The sequence below is a fragment of the Littorina saxatilis genome, linkage group LG17, assembly GCF_037325665.1.
Source record: "Littorina saxatilis isolate snail1 linkage group LG17, US_GU_Lsax_2.0, whole genome shotgun sequence".
Lineage (NCBI taxonomy): Eukaryota > Metazoa > Mollusca > Gastropoda > Littorinimorpha > Littorinidae > Littorina > Littorina saxatilis.
The window spans coordinates 16,262,769-16,281,497 of NC_090261.1; the positions used below are offsets into that span (position 1 = coordinate 16,262,769).

At 40.3% G+C, this 18,729-nt stretch overlaps 1 protein-coding gene across 1 annotated transcript; it reads right to left on the bottom strand.

The window, feature by feature from the left end:
• Positions 1 to 4,946: 4,946 nt before the first annotated feature.
• Positions 4,947 to 12,930, bottom strand: LOC138952728 (purine nucleoside phosphorylase-like). Its single transcript, XM_070324439.1, has 6 exons — positions 12,799 to 12,930; positions 12,117 to 12,286; positions 11,605 to 11,708; positions 9,990 to 10,165; positions 9,003 to 9,193; positions 4,947 to 5,808 (listed from the first exon to the last, which is right to left on the bottom strand). The coding sequence occupies exons 1-6, from the start codon at positions 12,828 to 12,830 to the stop codon at positions 5,606 to 5,608; spliced, it is 876 nt and encodes a 291-aa protein (XP_070180540.1). The 5' UTR covers positions 12,831 to 12,930; the 3' UTR covers positions 4,947 to 5,605.
• Positions 12,931 to 18,729: the final 5,799 nt, after the last annotated feature.

Below are 18,729 nucleotides of genomic sequence, written 5' to 3' on the forward strand. Positions count from 1 at the left end.
GTTTCAAACAGGACACACACAAAAAAGAAACAAACAAACTAAAAAGCAACCAAAAACTTCAGCACTCTTACTTTGATTGGCACACAAACTGCATGATTTCCTGACACAGCTTTTTCTTGACATATATAGATGGTCTGTTTGCTGTCAAATTCTAACCAACTAGTACTAAACAGGGTCAGCCATGAATAGTTAACCTTATTAAAAGACCGTCTGTGCGAATGTCCTGTTGTACCGACACGTACATCTTCAAGTCACGAAACTTTACTTTCCGTGATTGTGGAGGTTTCAGCGGCGACACTGTCATTGGCGCTGTCATTTTCCGGAATTATGCTATTGCTAGCCGTGTTTTCCCATGTTCTTCTTGGCCCTAATGTAGCACACGATGCCGTTGAAACGCCAAACGTGTTCAGCTTTTTTGTTTGTTTGGCAGACTTTAGCTTTTTTCGGTTGCATAATTCAGTGCCGTGCGCTTCAACTCTAACCGAAAGCAAATTAAAGCATACGCGAGCCTTGGTCAGTTGGAGTTGTCTCCCGTACTCCTAACGTTAGTGCTGTAGACGGATGTACCCAAACGGCTCATACCACAAACGGTTCGTAAAACGCAAGATCTGCACTGCGCAACTTCAGTGCACCTGTACGCGAGAGCGCTTGGTCACTTTTTGAAGATTATTATCATGAAAGGAAAATTATCAAATAACGCGCTGTCCGAAGGAATGGAGTTCTTATTGGACAATGACCGCGCTCAGTTGAAAACGATAGGACATCTGACCGCCATGCGGCAATGTGAATTGGACATTTGAGCCTTTTAATCAGTCTATGTCCGATGTCCGACGCCTAACGACATCCCTGATGGTATATATATTTTTAAAACAGCTCTGACTCGGAGGTACATGTGCATGAGTAAATAAAATGCATAAACAATTAAAAACTGTCCTTGTTAGATAAAAAGAAATATACAAGGTACACAGGTGCTTGAATACAAAGTGCATGATTTATCTGAAGTAAAGTAAAATATGGTCTTACTGAAAACATATCATTTTACATGAAAATCTCAAAAATGTCTCACCACAGAAACCTGTCTTTTGGGGAACAAACAAGAAAAATGATCCATTCAATAAAATCCTGATTATTACTTAACTTAAGTTACATGCATGTCCATCAACAGTTCACTGACAAAATGCTGGGGGATGACATTTTGGAACAAAAACACATTTATAGACAATTGTTCAGTTGGTGATACATTTAAAATAAAGTTTAAATATACCTGGTGTCAGCTGTGACATATCACATCTCAGAAGTATTGTGTTGACGCAAAAACAACAAAAAGGAGTTCATACTTTGTGAATTACAGTGCTTAAAATATTTTGTTTTTATTGTGTGCATACTCTTGAAGAAGTCTTTGTAAATGTTATATACCTTGCACCCTGAATAGCAGACACAGCCCATACTGGTTTTATTTCACAAAGTGAATTCATTTTTTTTATCCAAAAAGAAAAGCAACCAATGAATTATGGTGGGTTTTGTTTAAGGTCAATACAACCAAAGGTAAAGTACATTTAAAAAACAACATGAAAAAAGTGAAGTTGAAAACAAAGGGCAACAAGAAGGGGCAGTGACAGTGTAGGATGGGGGTATCAGTAAAAATACTCCTCCAAATACAAATCTGTCATGGACTCGGCATCACAGTGAGTGTATAAATCTCCTGAGCAGTGTTTCCAAAGATGAAACATACCCTGTATGATATACAACAACGCATTCAGTTTCAAAAACAAGTTGGAAGAGAAGAATAAGTTGAGCAACAGAAGAGAAGGACCAATCTGTTTAAAAATAGCTGCTGCAAAAAAGCACAGAATTTCAAAATCAATGATTAGCTTGCACATAAATTTGAAAGAATAAAACAAATTGAGCAACAGAAGAGAAGGACCAATCTGTTTAAAAATAGCTGCTGCAAAAAAGCACAGAATTTCGAAATCAATTATTAGCTTTCACATAAATTTGGACGAAAATACCAAGTTGAGCAACAGAAGAGAAGGACCAATATGTTTGAAAAAACCTGCTGCAAAAAAGTACAGAATTTCAAAATCAATGATTAGCTTGCACATAAATTTGAAGACTTGTTAAAAATAAAATACTGACAACAGAGGGGGGTTGCAAGTTTAATCAATGATACATGTATAACATATATGACAAAAGAAGACTAGTTTGCCATACATGTTAGCTAACGTATGATCACAATTTAAGTATACAGAACAACTTGCAATGGACCTTCCAGTTCTACGGGTAAATTCACCTACGTGCCATGCTTTTCTTCTAAATTTAGCCACTGGATTCTTTCAACGGCTTATCAAAAACATTAAGCTGTAACCCTGAAAACATCATGTCACATTGTGAATACTGAAAAGTGCAGCCAAAATAGCTGTACATTAGGAAAATACATCTGAATTTGTGCAATCATACTTCATCAGCATCCATATATTTTTATTTATTTTTTAGCATTTTATTTTACCTTGCAATCAGGTAGCTAGTAGCACCTATCTGGAATAAAAGTTCTGCCCATTGAAAGATATGCCATAAAATGGGAAACGGATCAGTACCGTAGTTTTGGGACTATAAGGCACAACTTTTTTCCTCAACTATGATCCCTGCACCCCATTGACTGGTATCGTCTTGTGTTTGCATTATAAAGAAGACTACACATGTTCACTTCGTTACACATACAAAGAAACATAAAACTCCCTCTGTAGTGCATAGTTTCTGCTAGTATGATCTTGCCAAAGTTTCCTCGCAGGCATCAAAGAATTGATCTCATATTTGAAAACTCAGATGTCTTATAGTCCAAAAAATATGGTGAATGTAAAACAGTACAACCAGCAAATCTTTTTCACCAAGCCTCTTTCATTGACATAGTCTTTTCCCGAAATGAATAAAACATAATATTGCCAAAGGTTTAAAGGATTATACTGTCACAAATATTAAAACATTAACAAAGTTTTAATGGAGAATAGCAACAATATACATGTAGTTATGCCTTCACTGACAAGATAACTGCGTACTATACAAGTCGTCCGCCCCGTGATCTGGAGGTCGTGGGTTCGAACCCCGGCCGGGTCATACCTAAGACTTTAAAATTGGCAATCTAGTGGCTGCTCCGCCTGGCGTCTGGCATTATGGGGTTAGTGCTAGGACTGGTTGGTCCGGTGTCAGAATAATGTGACTGGGTGAGACATGAAGCCTGTGCTGCGACTTCTGTCTTGTGTGTGGCGCACGTTATATGTCAAAGCAGCACCGCCCTGATATGGCCCTTCGTGGTCGGCTGGGCGTTAAGCAAACAAACTATACAAGTTGTAAAAGGAATTGACAGATTCTAACCCTTGCCACTTTGTGCATCTTTAACATTGGTATAACATGTTTATTTTAATTTCATATCATTATATTAAACTGTCAAACGCCTGTGTACACATTATCTGATTCAAAATTACACAGCCCTGCATGATTCTGCATGTAAATCAAGTATCATATCTTCCTGACCACAAAGAGAAGCTCTGAGCTGAAAACAAGAAAGAGTTGCTGCCTTGATTTAAAACAAGAAGGGCAAAGCCCATACGACTCACATGCTTGACCTTTACATGACCTTGACCAAGGTCAAGGTCATCCAAGGTCATGCAACACAAAGCTGTTAATTCAAGACATAGGAAGTACAATGGTGCTTATTGGCTCTTTCTACCATGAGATATGGTCACTTTTAGTAGTTCACTACCTTATTTTGGTCACATTTCATAAGGGTCAAAGTGACCTTGACCTTGATCATATGTGACCAAATGTGTCTCATGATGAAAGCATAACATGTGCCCCACATAATTTTTAAGTTTGAAACAGTTATCTTCCATAGTTCCGGGTCAAGGTCACTTCAAAATATGTATACAATCCAACTTTGAAGAGCTCCTGTGACCTTGACCTTGAAGCAAGGTAAACCAAACTGGTATCAAAAGATGGGGCTTACTTTGCCCTATATATCATATATAGGTGAGGTATTCAATCTAAAAAACTTCAGAGAAAATGTGAAAAATGTGAAAAATAGCTGTTTTTTAGACAACATTTATGGCCCCTGCGACCTTGACCTTGAAGCAAGGTCAAGATGCTATGTATGTTTTTTGGGGCCTTGTCATCATACACCATCTTGCCAAATTTGGTACTGATAGACTGAATAGTGTCCAAGAAATATCCAACGTTAAAGTTTTCCGGACGGACGGACGGACGACTCGGGTGAGTACATAGACTCACTTTTGCTTCGCATGTGAGTCAAAAATTGCTCTGCTTTAAATGTCCAATCAAAACAAAGCTGAAAACAAAACACATGAGCAAAATTCAATTTCTTTAAAGAGCCTGATAAGTACTCGCCCACATACAGTGTACATCATTCAAAAGCAAAACCTAAACTATGACAGTAACGAAACATGTCATTTAAAACAAGAGGCGAAGCCATCAAGGCTCACGTAAGAAATCGACAAACAGTAACACAAACTCAATCACTCCGTCACACATACACACACACACACACACACACACACACACACACACACACACACACACACACACACACACACACACACACACACACAGTAAGCATAGGTGAAACTATGCAAGAAAGCGAGACCCTGGATCTGCCAAGAAGTCTCGGCCCGCTCACAATAACAATGACCGAGACTTTCAGTAATTCCTTTGCGTGACGTCTAACCCTCTTACGTCATAATGTGACGTCTTCAAATAGTTTCTATCACACACGTCGAACACTTTTGACCGAGACTGACGTAATCCATAGACTCGGAAATGTTAAAGTTTCTACCACAGACATACACACATACATACATACATACATACATACATACGCACGCACAGACAGACAAAGTTTATCATCGCATAGGCTACACTTACGTGGAGCCAAAAAAGTCCTGTAAAAATAAACCATATTATACAAATTAAAACAATGCCTGATTTGATTTAAAAACAAACCATTAGAACAATGACTGATTTGATCGTTGTGACTTGTGCAGGTCTGTATGATGATTCTCCATTGAGTAGTATTTGCTTGGCTGTTTGCTGCAACAGTTTTACTATTAGAAGATTATTTCGGCTAACAGCAAACAAACGCTTTTTTATACAAAGTAAAAAGGACAGAATCTGCAAGCACAAGAATTAAAGGTAACATGGCTGCATTAATCTCATAAAGGCTTCATTACATGATCAGCTGGAGTACATTTAGACCTGGGAAAATTATCTTGATACAATGAGAAACAAACTTTATCTGTAAACACATTTTCTAACATAGAAAATGCATTTTTACCCTGTTTTTTTCGTACATTGTTTCCACTGAACGTACTGACCGTATTCTAGCCAATAATGCGTACAAAATAAAGCGGAATCGTATGGGTTCCCAGGTCTGTACATTGTACATTGACTATCTCGAAAGGTTCACAAGAAAAATCTGGATCCAAAACCTTTGAGACTTTACGTTCACACTACTGCTAGGCCAAGTTAGCACTAATAGATTATTTTGAAACACAGGAATTGAAAGGTTAATAAGTGTATAGATAAAAACAGCATGCTCCTAAACTGTCATCTGTCCCACCAAGTTGGAGACAATCTTTTGGAGATCACCTGCACGTCGCCGCCCAACTTCCAGGACTTCTTCATGTGTTGTGTTGCGAACTTTGTCATAGTCTAGGGTGACCATGTCTGTGATCAAAGAGACGCCGAAGGTACGCAAGCCCCCATGCTTTGCCACGACTGCCTCTGGCACTGTGCTCATGCCTAAAATAAGGGTGAGAAAAACACAAATCAGATTTGTAAGTACAGCAGTCCCTGCAATGTACGGCCCCCGGCGTGAGCGGACACCTGACATGTACGGACACATTTGCTCGGCACGGAGTGTTTTCCTTCTATATTTGCCCCCCCTTAAACGGACACCTGCAAAACGTGGACGCGGACACTCATTTTCGGTCCCAACAGCAGGTCATACCTCCAATGTACGGACAGACCATCGTCAAATGTTCACCACAACAAAGTCGATAACAGAGCAGTCCGGCTCTTGGTACAAAGATCACAGCCGCAATGGCGTGATGACAGTCACTGATAACTTGAGTGCACGTGTACCCATCAGGAGAGAGAGAGAGGGGGGGGGGGGTAGTTTTGGTCATGAGTGGAGTACATGCGAAGATGCCAACATGAAACTGCACTGTGCTCTTTATTCTTGTCTGTTGGACGTAAACAACAGAAACCACATGTACAGTCGATGAAGGTCCTGAGCGAAAGAGAGTGAAAAACGGCCACAGTTCTCAGCATCGTGTGTCTGTGTGTAACCTCTTTCATTGACAAGATACTCCGTTATCCTTGGCACAAAGGGTCAAAAATCCAAAAAATAAGCCCTTAAAAAAATATGCCCATATTTTTGAAAATATGCCCATATTTTTCAAAATAAGCCCTTATTTCTATAAATAAGGCCTTATTTTAGAAATAAGGCCTTAAATATTTACAGCCATAAGGAAATAAGGGTATAATGAAATAAGGCCTTATTTCTGTTAAGGCCTTACCGAAATAAGGCCTTATTTCTGTTATGACCTTAAAAAAATAAGCCCTTAAAAAAATATGCCCATAAAAAAATAAGCCCTTAAAAAAATATGCCCATATTTTTCTGCGCATCGCTACTGCGCATCCGGAGCTAGAGTAAGATCAAGATGTTACACTGATATAAATCAAACGGTCATTTCATGTAAACAATGCTTATCTTGAGCGAACACCTCATCGGAAACCCCAATTCTCTCGCAATTTGCAATTTCAGCACAAATTCTTCTCAAAAATTCATCACGATCTCCCCATTCGCCATGTTTGTTATGAGATCTCTGCGCATGAGCGGCGAAGCCAAATTCTATTCAGCTTCATGATTGGTCAAAAAAATAAGGCCTTATTTTTTTATGCCCTTATTTTTTTATGCCCATATTTTTTTATGCCCTTATTTTTTATGCCCTTATTTTTATTAAGGCCTTACAGAAATAAGGCCTTATTTCTCGTAAGGCCTTATTTTCAAATAAGGGCTTATTTTTTTATGCCCATATTTTTTTAAGGGCTTAAAGATTTAAGGCCTTAATAATGGAAAATAAGGCCTTATTTTAGAAATAAGGGCTTATTTTCAAAAATATGGGCATATTTTCAAAAATAAGGCCTTATTTTTTTAAGGGCTTATTTTTGGGATTTTTGACCCTTTGTGCCAAGGATATACTCTTGTTTCCCCTCAGCCTTGACCAGTGAGTCGGTTGCCTAATCTGTGAACCCTTCAGTTGTCTTGCTTTGTCAAAAGTTACGACACAGTCAACTGGTTTTGCTCTGAGTGAACAGTGCAGCTGGCCTCTCTGGCCACAGCCCCAAACAGTACATGGCTGGAGGGAGTGAGAGAGAGGGAGGGGGGGTGGAGGGGTAGCTGGCTAAACTCTGTGGGGTGTCCGGTGTCACTACATGTCAGCAGGAAGAGCATTGGAGAGAAATAGTGAGGTGTACTCTTCCACACAATTTCCAAGCATCAGTTGTCACGGCTTGGGGTAGGCATTAGTGAGGGAGAGTGGGAGCTGTGTTATGTACTGTGTATTTCCGACTGAAGAGTGAAAAGTCACTGCCATGCCACATGATCGGCATGCAGTCAATAAAGCCAGACAAGAAGAAAATAAATTACATGACTATGACATGCAGCTCTATCTGCTGCTATTTCTTCAAACTGGTTTTCAAGCTTATTCTTTCAAAGCATCTGCACACGCTCCTCTGTGCTGTGTTTGTGTGGCTGCTTTCGTATGTCAGTGCATGGTGAGTGTGTTCACTGCCTTGAGGATTTATTTTATCTCTTCTTTTCAACACTTTTCATACAAATCATTTTTACAGAACGTTTAAAGAAGTATTAGGAGTTTATTGTTATTGTTTAGTAGCCACAAGAAGTGATTAGCATAGACTCAATCCTGTTGTTTGTGTGTCTGTGTGAATGTATGGCGGAGGGGGTGGTGTGGTCACCCCTCCCGTGACCGGACACCTGCAATGTACGGACAGTTTTGCTATGGCCCAAGGGTGTCCGTTCATGAGAGGGACTGCTGTAGTCATTCTCAAACACTTGCAAAGACTCTAAGCACAAGATATTGTTTCCATCAAATGGTAGGTTTACAGCGTTTTCAAAGCACCAGCGAATATTTGTTGAGACCACAGAGGTTTTTCTAAAATATTGTCAGAAGAACATGGGACAGGAGCTGTGTTGTTGACGGTGGTTTAAAAGAGAAAGGGCGCAGAGATAAATGAAGCTGCAAAGTTTTCTGAGTTTGTTTTAGAGATTCACACTCAGCCGCTCACGATCTCACACCTTAATTGCCTTGAGGAAGTCTGAGGCTTGAAATTAAAAATACAAATAATGAATAAATTAATTGATAGTAAATACACAAACTCGCAAAAACAAACACAACGGGAGTAAGTTTCCAAAGCATATCAACCCCTTCTGTATTCAACAGCAGAAGTTTCACTGGCTTAACTCAACCACAAGCTGTTAACAACATCATAGAGGAATCACTCAAACAAACTTCAGATTAGCATTAATTAACATACTGAAAACATGAGTACAAACTCGGTCAACAAGGGATATATGTTAACTACAAATAGGAATCAATGAAAGAAACACATCATCAGGAGAGAAAAAACCCTGACCCGAGTGATAACAACAAAACAGAATCAATGGAGCTCTTTTGAGAAGTGTTCACTATTAATATTATCCCAGCGAAGTTGGAGGTATTCGAGGAACGCATACTCAGATCGACTTGAGAAATTGTATTCCTGATAATACATGATAAAGAAGCATTCTTTGTTGCCAAACTGTGGCTATACAGCTGGGGACAGAAGTTCATCAAACTTTGTGAACATTACTAACTTAATTATTATTACCGCCTATTAGAGAAACAGAAAATAAGCATAACTGTACATACCAACAGCATCAGCACCAAAGGTCCTCAGAAGGCGAGACTCTGCCACTGTTTCGAAGGTTGGTCCACCAATCATGATGTACACTCCCTCACGCATGATATTGCCATATCCTAACTCCACAGAAATCTGCTTGGCAAGGTTCCGCAACTCTTCATCGTATGTGTCCACTGTTGCTGGGAAGCGAGGACCAAATCTGAAATCAAAATTTAAAGCGTCTCAACAAAGATATCTGGTACCTGCAATGTGAGGCCCCTCTGATGAGAAGATCGACTCATCCCAATAAAGAACATTTTGTTGTCCCTTTGTGTATTTTATTGATCAAGATATATTGAAAGGTCACATACCTGCAAGGGTAGGGACCCTTTTGGCTGGTTCCAAGGGTGTCCTTTCATCACAGGTACCATTTTATTACGGTGGAGCTTCGTTTATTATGCTCAGATGAGCTTGCAATAAAAGGACGTGGCGAGGACTAGTCCATCAAAACATCCCACATGATCTTCTCCTGGTTATTAGGAACAGGTTGTACAGGGCGAAGCTTCAATCAACTGGTACCGGACAGGCACTTTGATACAAGCTCCTGTAACACTGATGGCCATTTTTTGTGTTTTCCTCCTGTATCAAAGTTATCACATACACTGATACAGATATGCGATTTTGTAACCATAGACTTTCTCCACCACCAAAATCCGGGACATGTATTTCAAAAACAGCAACCATGCATACGCACCCTCCTCAGGCCTGACTGATTTAATCAGGGGAGATAAACATGAATCCAGCTGAAGTATGGACAGACAGAGAAGAAAAAACTGCCTGAAAATCAGCACTTTAGCAGATTTTGTCGGTGTTGCAAACAATTACAGATGTCCAAGCCTAGCATAGGAATGTTTACTTTCTTTCACTTACAAATAGGTGATAGTTGACTTTGCCTCTCTTGGTACTAATAACTAAACTTTAAACTTTCAAACCAAACAAATTTTCAAAAAACTCACCGCCGGTCATTTTTACCAATGAGGACGCACTCCCCAGTAAGCCCTGGTAGGTCAATGTGGTCTTTGATGATCATGATGTCCCCTGTGTTGAAGTCAGGGTTAATGCCGCCCGCAGCGTTGGTCACGATCAGTGTCGTTACGCCCATTGCCTTCATCACACGCACTGGCATCGCCACCTGTGGTCAAGAATCCATATATAGCTGTGTGTACTGTTCTTAAACTTTTCTGGACATATAGTGGAACCCCCCTTTTAAGGCCCCCCCAATTTAAGACTCCCTCCCTTTAAAGACTCTGTTTTCTCAGATTTTCTGTTCATAACCTCTGTAAATTTACCCCCATTTTAAAGACTCTGTTTTCTCAGATTTTCTGTTCATAACCTCTGTAAATTTACCCCCATTTTAAAGACTCTGTTTTCTAAGATTTTCTGTTCATAACCTCTGTAAATTTACCCCCATTTTAAGACTCCCTCCCTTTAAAGACTCTGTTTTCTCAGATTTTCTGTTCATAACCTCTGTAAATTTACCCCCATTTTAAGACTCCCTCCCTTTAAAGACTGTTTTCTCAGATTTTCTGTTTATAACCTCTGTAAATTTACCCCCATTTTAAGACTCCCTCCCTTTAAAGACTCTGTTTTCTCAGATTTTCTGTTTATAACCTCTGTAAATTTACCCCCAATTTAAGACTCCCTCCCTTTAAAGACTCTGTTTTCTCAGATTTTCTGTTCATAACCTGTGTAAATTTACCCCCATTTTAAGACTCCCTGCCTTTAAAGACTCTGTTTTCTCAGATTTTCTGTTTATAACCTCTGTAAATTTACCCCCAATTTAAGACTCCCTCCCTTTAAAGACTCTGTTTTCTCAGATTTTCTGTTCATAACCTGTGTAAATTTACCCCCATTTTAAGACTCCCTGCCTTTAAAGACTCTGTTTTCTCAGATTTTCTGTTCATAACCTCTGTAAATTTACCCCCATTTTAAAGACTCTGTTTTCTCAGATTTTCTGTTCATAACCTCTGTAAATTTACCCCCATTTTAAGACTCCCTCCCTTTAAAGACTCTGTTTTCTCAGATTTTCTGTATAACCTCTGTAAATTTACCCCCATTTTAAGACTCCCTCCCTTTAAAGACTCTGTTTTCTCAGATTTTCTGTTTATAACCTTTGTAAATTTACCCCCAATTTAAGACTCCCTCCCTTTAAAGACTCTGTTTTCTCAGATTTTCTGTTTATAACCTTTGTAAATTTACCCCCATTTTAAGACTCCCTCCTTTTTCAGACCTCATTTTCTCAGATTTTTGGAGGTCTTAAAAGGGGGGTTCCACTGTATTTTTTTCAGGATCAGTACTATTTGAATCATCAGCATAAGAATTAACATTTTGTCTTACTTTTATAATCAAAATATTATTATTTTCCCCCTCCCCCCACTTCTTAAGCGAACCCCCTCCTTTTTGGAAAGCTGTATCCCCTCACCATCACAGATGTGCATCTAAAGCATGCAATGTTCAGTCAAGAACACACACATACATGTACACACACACACACACCCACACACACATACACACACACCCACACATTCACACACACACATTTCATTCACCATCTCCATCTGCGTGCCTCACCTTCCACATGGGATAACCCTCATAGTAATGGAAGCGACCTCTCATCAAGACCACGGCTTTACCCTGTAGTAAACCAAACACCAGCTTCCCTTCATGCCCCGGCACTACAAAGGAAAAACACACACATATGACACTGTTAGTCTTTTTCGGCCATGATAAAACACAAAGTACATTGTTTGAATTCAATAAAATAAAGGCAAATACTAATCTCCCTGACGTGTTTCTGTGCCGATTTATATAAGAAAGACAACAAATGCGATCTCCTCTGTCACAATAGTCATACACAATGCAGTCCATTTTTTATCCTACTTCTGATACTTTCCATAGACACGTTTCTTCCTTTCGTTGTGAGTATTAATTACGTACTTCAATACCGTCTCCAACCTACCTCCATCATATTTCCGGAAAAAATAAAAAAAAATCGGAGGTTTTTACTGCATGTAGAGCACACACACACATACATACACTCTTTTGATCCCCATTCTTCTTCAACTCCAAATTGCAACACCCACCTGTACTGGCTGGAAACTCTGGAATTTGTGAGTAATTGATGGTGTCATGTTGTTCCACCATGTCAGCTAAACCCCCCAGACCAGAGCCACAAATGATGCCCACTTTGGGCTGGTGCTTGGTGTGCGTCAAAATATTTGTTGCTATGGACTGTATCTCTTCATAGGAATACCTGGAACACAGGAAAAAGAATGCCAGTTAACATATCCCAGTTTGTGACATATGCATGCTGGCTGATACTTTTTTTTAAACCAATTTAATTCCCCCTCCTTGTGACTAATACTAGCCTACATAACAAACAAGCCGATAAGCAACTGTTTTTCAGAGGATCTCTTATAATATCAAATTTTGTTGTCGAAGCTTCAGGTAGCCAGAAACCGCTAATATCAATAAGAACCGGTTTCCGGACTCCTGTACAGTTTCAGATTTCCGGATGCAGATGATTGGCGCTCCATTACATTCCTGCACAAACCATTCCGATCTGGGTTCCAACAAACAATGATTAAACAAATACCAGCATAAAAATAACACCAGTAACATTGTTTTTCTTTTAATTATGCATGCATATTGTTCTCTTAAATTGCATGCACAGATGAATACTTTTAAGAAACCACACACACATCTGATTCAGACGAAATCGATGTTTTTCTCATCAACAAGTAAGCAGAATCGATTCAAACATACCCAGACGATGACATATCCGCCATTGATGCCATTTTTGACTTTTGAAATCAGCAATCCGCCGTAAAAAGAGAATAATCTTTTATCGTTCGCCTGCAGCTTTGAGAATTTCGTCTGCAATCAGCGTTTCCGGCGTCTCTCTGGCCTTGACCTTTGCAACCCAGAGGCCCGTCAAGGTTAATTTATTTGGTAACGAGCCAAACTTGGAAAGCACCTGAGGTCTGATTGGTTGAAATCACCACAAAATGTCAGTGTCAGCCAATCCACCCACCCTCCCACCCTCCCACCCACTTGGGTGGCACCCACATTTTTCTTCGTACACCTCAGCCCTGCTTTCGGTGGTGTACCAGGTGCTTGTCAATCAGCTGTTCTGCAAAGTTGTTGTTGTTGTTGTTGTTGTTGTTGTTGTTGTTGTTGTTGTTGTTGTTGCTTTGTTGTTGTTGTTGTTGCTGTTCGTGGCCGTGGTCAGTGAAGTTTTGCTAAACTATGTTTTCTGACAGTGCAACAATGAAAACGCGGGGAATTTTGGCTGTGTAATTGGTCGGTCGTTCGTGGACGTTGAACTTCAAGTCAGTAGGCCTACTTGTCGGACTGCTTACTGAAACGGCCGATAGGCCTACATTAGCTAAAACTTGAGATATCAATTAGCAGTGCAAAGCGGAAAGAGAGACGGGATGAAGAAATAAATAGGTACGTTAATGAACTTGAATAAACATAAAATTAAATTTCTCAAGTGAATACCGGCGGTTCTAGCGGATTATGACTTAATTTATTCAGTTATTCTGCAGAAAAACCGAAATGCTGGAGAAAAACTGTTTGTTTCTGCAGCATTTCTGCATAATGTCATCTTTCGCGAGAGCAACGTTTTTTTGAAATCAAGAATGTTGCAGTAAAACGGTGATGTTGTTTTACTGGAGAAAAACTGTTTACACTTTTTCTTCAGCATTTTGGCATTATTCAGTTATTCTGCAGAAAAACAGAAATGCTGGAGAAAAAATGTCTTTTCTGCAGCATTTCTGCATAATGTCATCTTTTGCCGAAGCAACGAGTTTTTCTGGAGCAAAACATTTTACTGCAGTAAAATTGAAATCAAGAATGCTGCAGTAAAACGGTGCTGTTGTTTTACTGCAGAAAACCTGTTTACACTTTTTCTGCAGCATTTTGTACTGGCTCATTATAATGTTGGAGCACGCGAGCCCCCCTCTGTCGAGAGATGGACTCATCCAGAATTACCAATAGTTACAAACTATTATACTATCCCAGGGGGCGACGAATACAAACGCTACTTTACAAGGTCGTTCGTTTTTCTCCAGAAAAACTGTCACAGACTATTCTGAAGAAAAAGTTAATCGCAATAATGCTGCAGAAAACCAAGTAAACACTATGCTTCAGAAAAACTGTTTTACTGCAGTAAAAAACGTTGCTTCGGCGAAAGATGACATTATGCAGAAATGCTGCAGAAAAGACAGTTTTTCTCTAGCATTTCGGTTTTTCTCCACAATAACTGAATAATGTCATAATCCGCCAAGAGCCAGTACAAAATGCTGCAGAAAAAATGTAAACAGGTTGTCTGCAGTAAGGCCGGATTGACTCACTCAGTATTGCCTACTACCGTACGTACTACTACTACTACTACTACTACTAGTACTACTACTACTACTACTAACTACTACTACTAACTTGACAAGACGCGAAAGTCTCAAATGAAAAGAGAATCTTGTGGCTGAAGAGCGGCAGTCACGGCCGATATGGCCATCGAAAAGAAAAGCTCGCTTACTACAAGTCAGTCAGTACCGCCGAACTGTTACAATGAGTGCCAAGTTACATTGCATTGTAACTCTTGCCAGTCCAGTCTTCCATTCGAAACACTGCAGTTATGTCTGTCAATTGGCCACCTGCCTATCTAGCACCACCATTCAATGAGTTTAACATCTGGCACCAGCATTCTCACCAGTTTAGAAACTACGATCGCACCCTGTCACCTGCCTGGTACCACAATTCTAACCGCTCTTGTCTCTGTCTGTCTGTCTCTCAGTGTCTGTCTGTTGTCTGTCTGTCAGCGGCCTGCCTGTCAGTCTGCCTGTCTCTCTCTCTCTCTCTCTCTCTCTGGGCGAGGGCTGGTTGAAAAGAAGCTCGTTTATATTGCTTATGCCACAACCCTCGTAAAATAAAATTTGATTTGATTTGATTTGATTTGATCTCTCTCTCTCAGACGGTAGTCCCTCTCAGTCTGGGCGAGGGCTGGTTGAAAAGAAGTTCGTTTATATTGCTTATGCCACAACCCTCGTAAAATTTTACATGATTTGATCTGATTTGACTCTCTCTCTCTCTCTCTCTCTCTCTCTCTCTCTCTCTCTCTCTCTCTCTCTCTCTCTCTCTCTCTCTCTCTCTCTCTCTCTCTCTCTCCGTCTCTCTCTCTCTCTCTCTCTCTCTCTCTCTCTCTCTCTCTCTCTCTCTCTCTCTCTGACCCACACATATACTCGCAAGCAGGCGGCACACGCAAGTCAAGTCTACCATGCACACAGTCTCTGAGAACGAAGGTGACAAAAGCACTGGATGTTAACTATATAGTACTTTGCTTAATAATCCAACGTGTTTTGTGCCGTAAATTTCAGTTCATGTGGTTGCCACGGATCTTCGACCAACCACCCCGAAGCTTACTAAAACAGTAAACAGTGTGTTTTCCTCGGGTAATCGCTGATTAGACTACAAAGTACAGTAGGCTTATAGGCTTTGCAGAAGAAATCGCCTTATAATGACCGATTACAGTGGTTCTCCGTAGTCTGTGAAAAAGTACTCTGCAAAGTCGGGTCAAATGGTTTACATATGTTGTTTTTGTCATTGTAGTAGTTTCTACGTTATCGTACTGATGACATGTCCAGTGACATCTAATTTTCGAGTTATTGGTTTGAACTAAGCTGTTAGGCAAAAGTGAGTATAGTTGTTGGCGGGTTTTGTGTAGAAAAGCCAATAATGCATGATCAGCAGTGATCTTATGTGGTTCCGTACGTACTTCCGTGGTTAAGGGTACAAATAGCTCTTTCCACTAAGATGCTTTATTTCAAAATCATTCCAAGACTTAGTACGACTTCACATATTGATGATGATTAAAAATGGTGGTACATGTACACGTAATCTTACGGCCATTTGGATGACTCATCATCTCTATACCAAGTCACGCCCCGCCGGTGCAAAGCTCAACATCAACGTGCTTAACACCATGAACAATGAATAACTGAAATAGTTCTCAGTTCTCTTGAAGTTGTATTTATTTATTTATCTATATATATATATATACGACTAGTGTCTGTGTGTCTGTCTGTCTGTGTGTCTGTGCGCGATGCGCGGCCAAGGTTCTCGATGGATCTGTTTCAAATTTGGTGATCATATTCAGGTACACCCTGGACACAACCTGGTCGATGAGATATTTCAACACGTGCTCTCAGCGCGCAGCGCTGTGCGCGCTGAACCGATTTTGTTATTTTGGGTCTGGATCCACTACCAGTAACTCTTCCTTATCTTCTCCAGTGTTTTCAGCCGCGATTATCTCCCTTCCTCCGTGTGGCGTCAATCCATATTCCCGTTACTTCGTTACTATTTTTAGAAGGTCACTGTGCGTTACTATTTTTAGAAGGTCTCCGGTGTTTTGCGCGTTTATCTCCTTTCCTTCGTGCGCCGGCGAAGCCTGGTATTCGGCTCTACTTCTTCCCGGCGAAGCCGGTACCCGGCGAAGCGGGTAATCATCTAGTTTATTTATATATTTATTTATTTATTTGTTAATTCATTTATTTATTTATTCATCTATCTATTTTGTTTTAGTTTTTGACGTAATTTGTTCAATGTCTTTATCTATGGATAACCCTGCAATCTATATGAAAAATCAAAAATGCTGACGACAAATGTTGCAAAAATCATTGCACACTATAGGAATTAGTTCCTTTCAGCATCTTTGAATGGGGTCGCATCGTCTGCAGTTGCGCATGATTGCAGATACAGTGAACCTAGTAATATCCCGCAGAGTCATGGTCATCGGCCAAGTTCAATCCTATTACCGCACGTAATTGGTTTTTAAATCCGTCACGATGAGATTCCTACAGATCAGTCACTGTTGTTCGACGTTAAAATGTACTGCTCACACCGTTGCAGTGTTTACCGTTTTCGCTGTGGAGATTGATTTATTTAGCTTGCCATAATTAATTTGTTTTCTTCCTGTTCGAATTGTTTTGTTAGTATTGTTATGAAAATATAACGCAATTGCGCATTGTCAAGTTGATCGAGCCAAACAGGGAGCGGCTGTTTATCTATTGTAATGCGTGTAACACACGTGTGTGTGTGTGTATGTGTGTGTGTCAGTGTGTGTGTGTGTGCGTTCGTGCGTGCGTGCGTGTGCGTGTGCGTGCGTGCGGGCGTGCCGCGTGCGCGCGTGTGTGTGTGTGTGTGAGTGTGTGTGTGTGTGTGTGTGTCTGTCTGTTTGTCTGGTGGTCTGTCTGTCGGTCTGTCTGTATGACTGTGTGAGTGGGTGTATTCCTGTGAGTCGCACGTACCGGGGAATTTTGTTTTCGCTCTTACGTTATAATTTTAGGTACGTCACAAACAAATACTCTTGTAAATCATGTATAATCTTAAATCCTGATTGTCGCTTCTTTCACTTTGCGTGAGTGATGCATCTGAGTTCGCAGACACTCACACATGTGACTCTAACAAGTCCTGCTATGCTATGGTATGCTAAATTTCAATTACTGACTGTCCGGGCCAATAGGCTACTAGTGACTAGTTTGGGACATGACGTGACAAGTCCTGTATGCACACTTACTTTAAGAGAGTGAGAGAGAGTGAGAGAGAAAGAGAGAAAGAGAGAGAGAGAGAGAGACAGACAGACAGACAGACTGACGGACAGACAGACAGATAGACAGACAGACAGACAAACGGAGAGTGAGAGACTGACAGACTGACAGACAGACAGACAGCCTACAGACAGACAGACAGAGTGTTAACACACACACACACACACACACACACACACACACACACACACACACACACACACACACACACACACACACACACACACAACGATAGACACAGACAAAGAGAAAGATTGGGGGCGGGGGGTGGCAAGTTTGGGAGTCAAACAGTCTATGCTGTTCAGTCGGCTTGTTCTCCTCTTTGCCGTTATGGGGAGTGGACGCTGGGAGTTTTGTCATCTGGGCCGACTGAGGTGGGCGAAGCGAAAGTGGGTGCCACCCAAACGGGGGAGAATGTTATCGTACTGATGACATGTCCACTGAAATCTAATTTTCGAGTTATCTGTTTGAACTAAGCTGTTAGGCAAAAGTGAGTATAGTTGTTGGCGGGTTTTGTGTAGAAAAGCCAATAATGCATGATCAGCAGTGATCTTATGTGGTTCCGTACGTACTTCCGTGGTTAAGGGTACAAATAGCTCTTTCCACTAAGATGCTTTATTTCAAAATCATTCCAAGACTTAGTACGACTGCCCATATTGATGATGATTAAAAATGGTGGTACATGTACACGTAATCTTACCATTTGGATGACTCATCATCTCTATACCAAGTCACGCCCCGCCGGTGCAAAGCTCAACATCAACGTGCTTAACACCATGAACAATGAATAACTGAAATAGTTCTCAGTTCTCTTGAAGTTGTATTTATTTATTTATTTATTTATATATTTATTTATTTATTTGTTAATTCATTTATTTATTTATTCATCTATCTATTTTGTTTTAGTTTTTGACGTAATTTGTTCAATGTCTTTATCTATGGATAACCCTGCAATATTGTTGTAGCAACTCCAATCTATATGAAAAATCAAAAATGCTGACGACAAATGTTGCAAAAATCATTGCACACTATACGAATTAGTTCCTTTCAGCATCTTTGAGTGGGGTCGCATCGTCTGCAGTTGCGCATG

Coding starts and splice junctions, on each gene's coding strand:
- LOC138952728 (XM_070324439.1), bottom strand. CDS start 12,830: ATGGCATCAATGGCGGATATGTCATCGTCTGG. Junction 12,287..12,798: donor GCGGATATGTCATCGTCTGG/GTATGTTTGAAT, acceptor CCTGTGTTCCAG/GTATTCCTATGAAGAGATAC. Junction 5,809..9,002: donor CTTTGGTGCTGATGCTGTTG/GTATGTACAGTT, acceptor CCCTTATTTTAG/GCATGAGCACAGTGCCAGAG.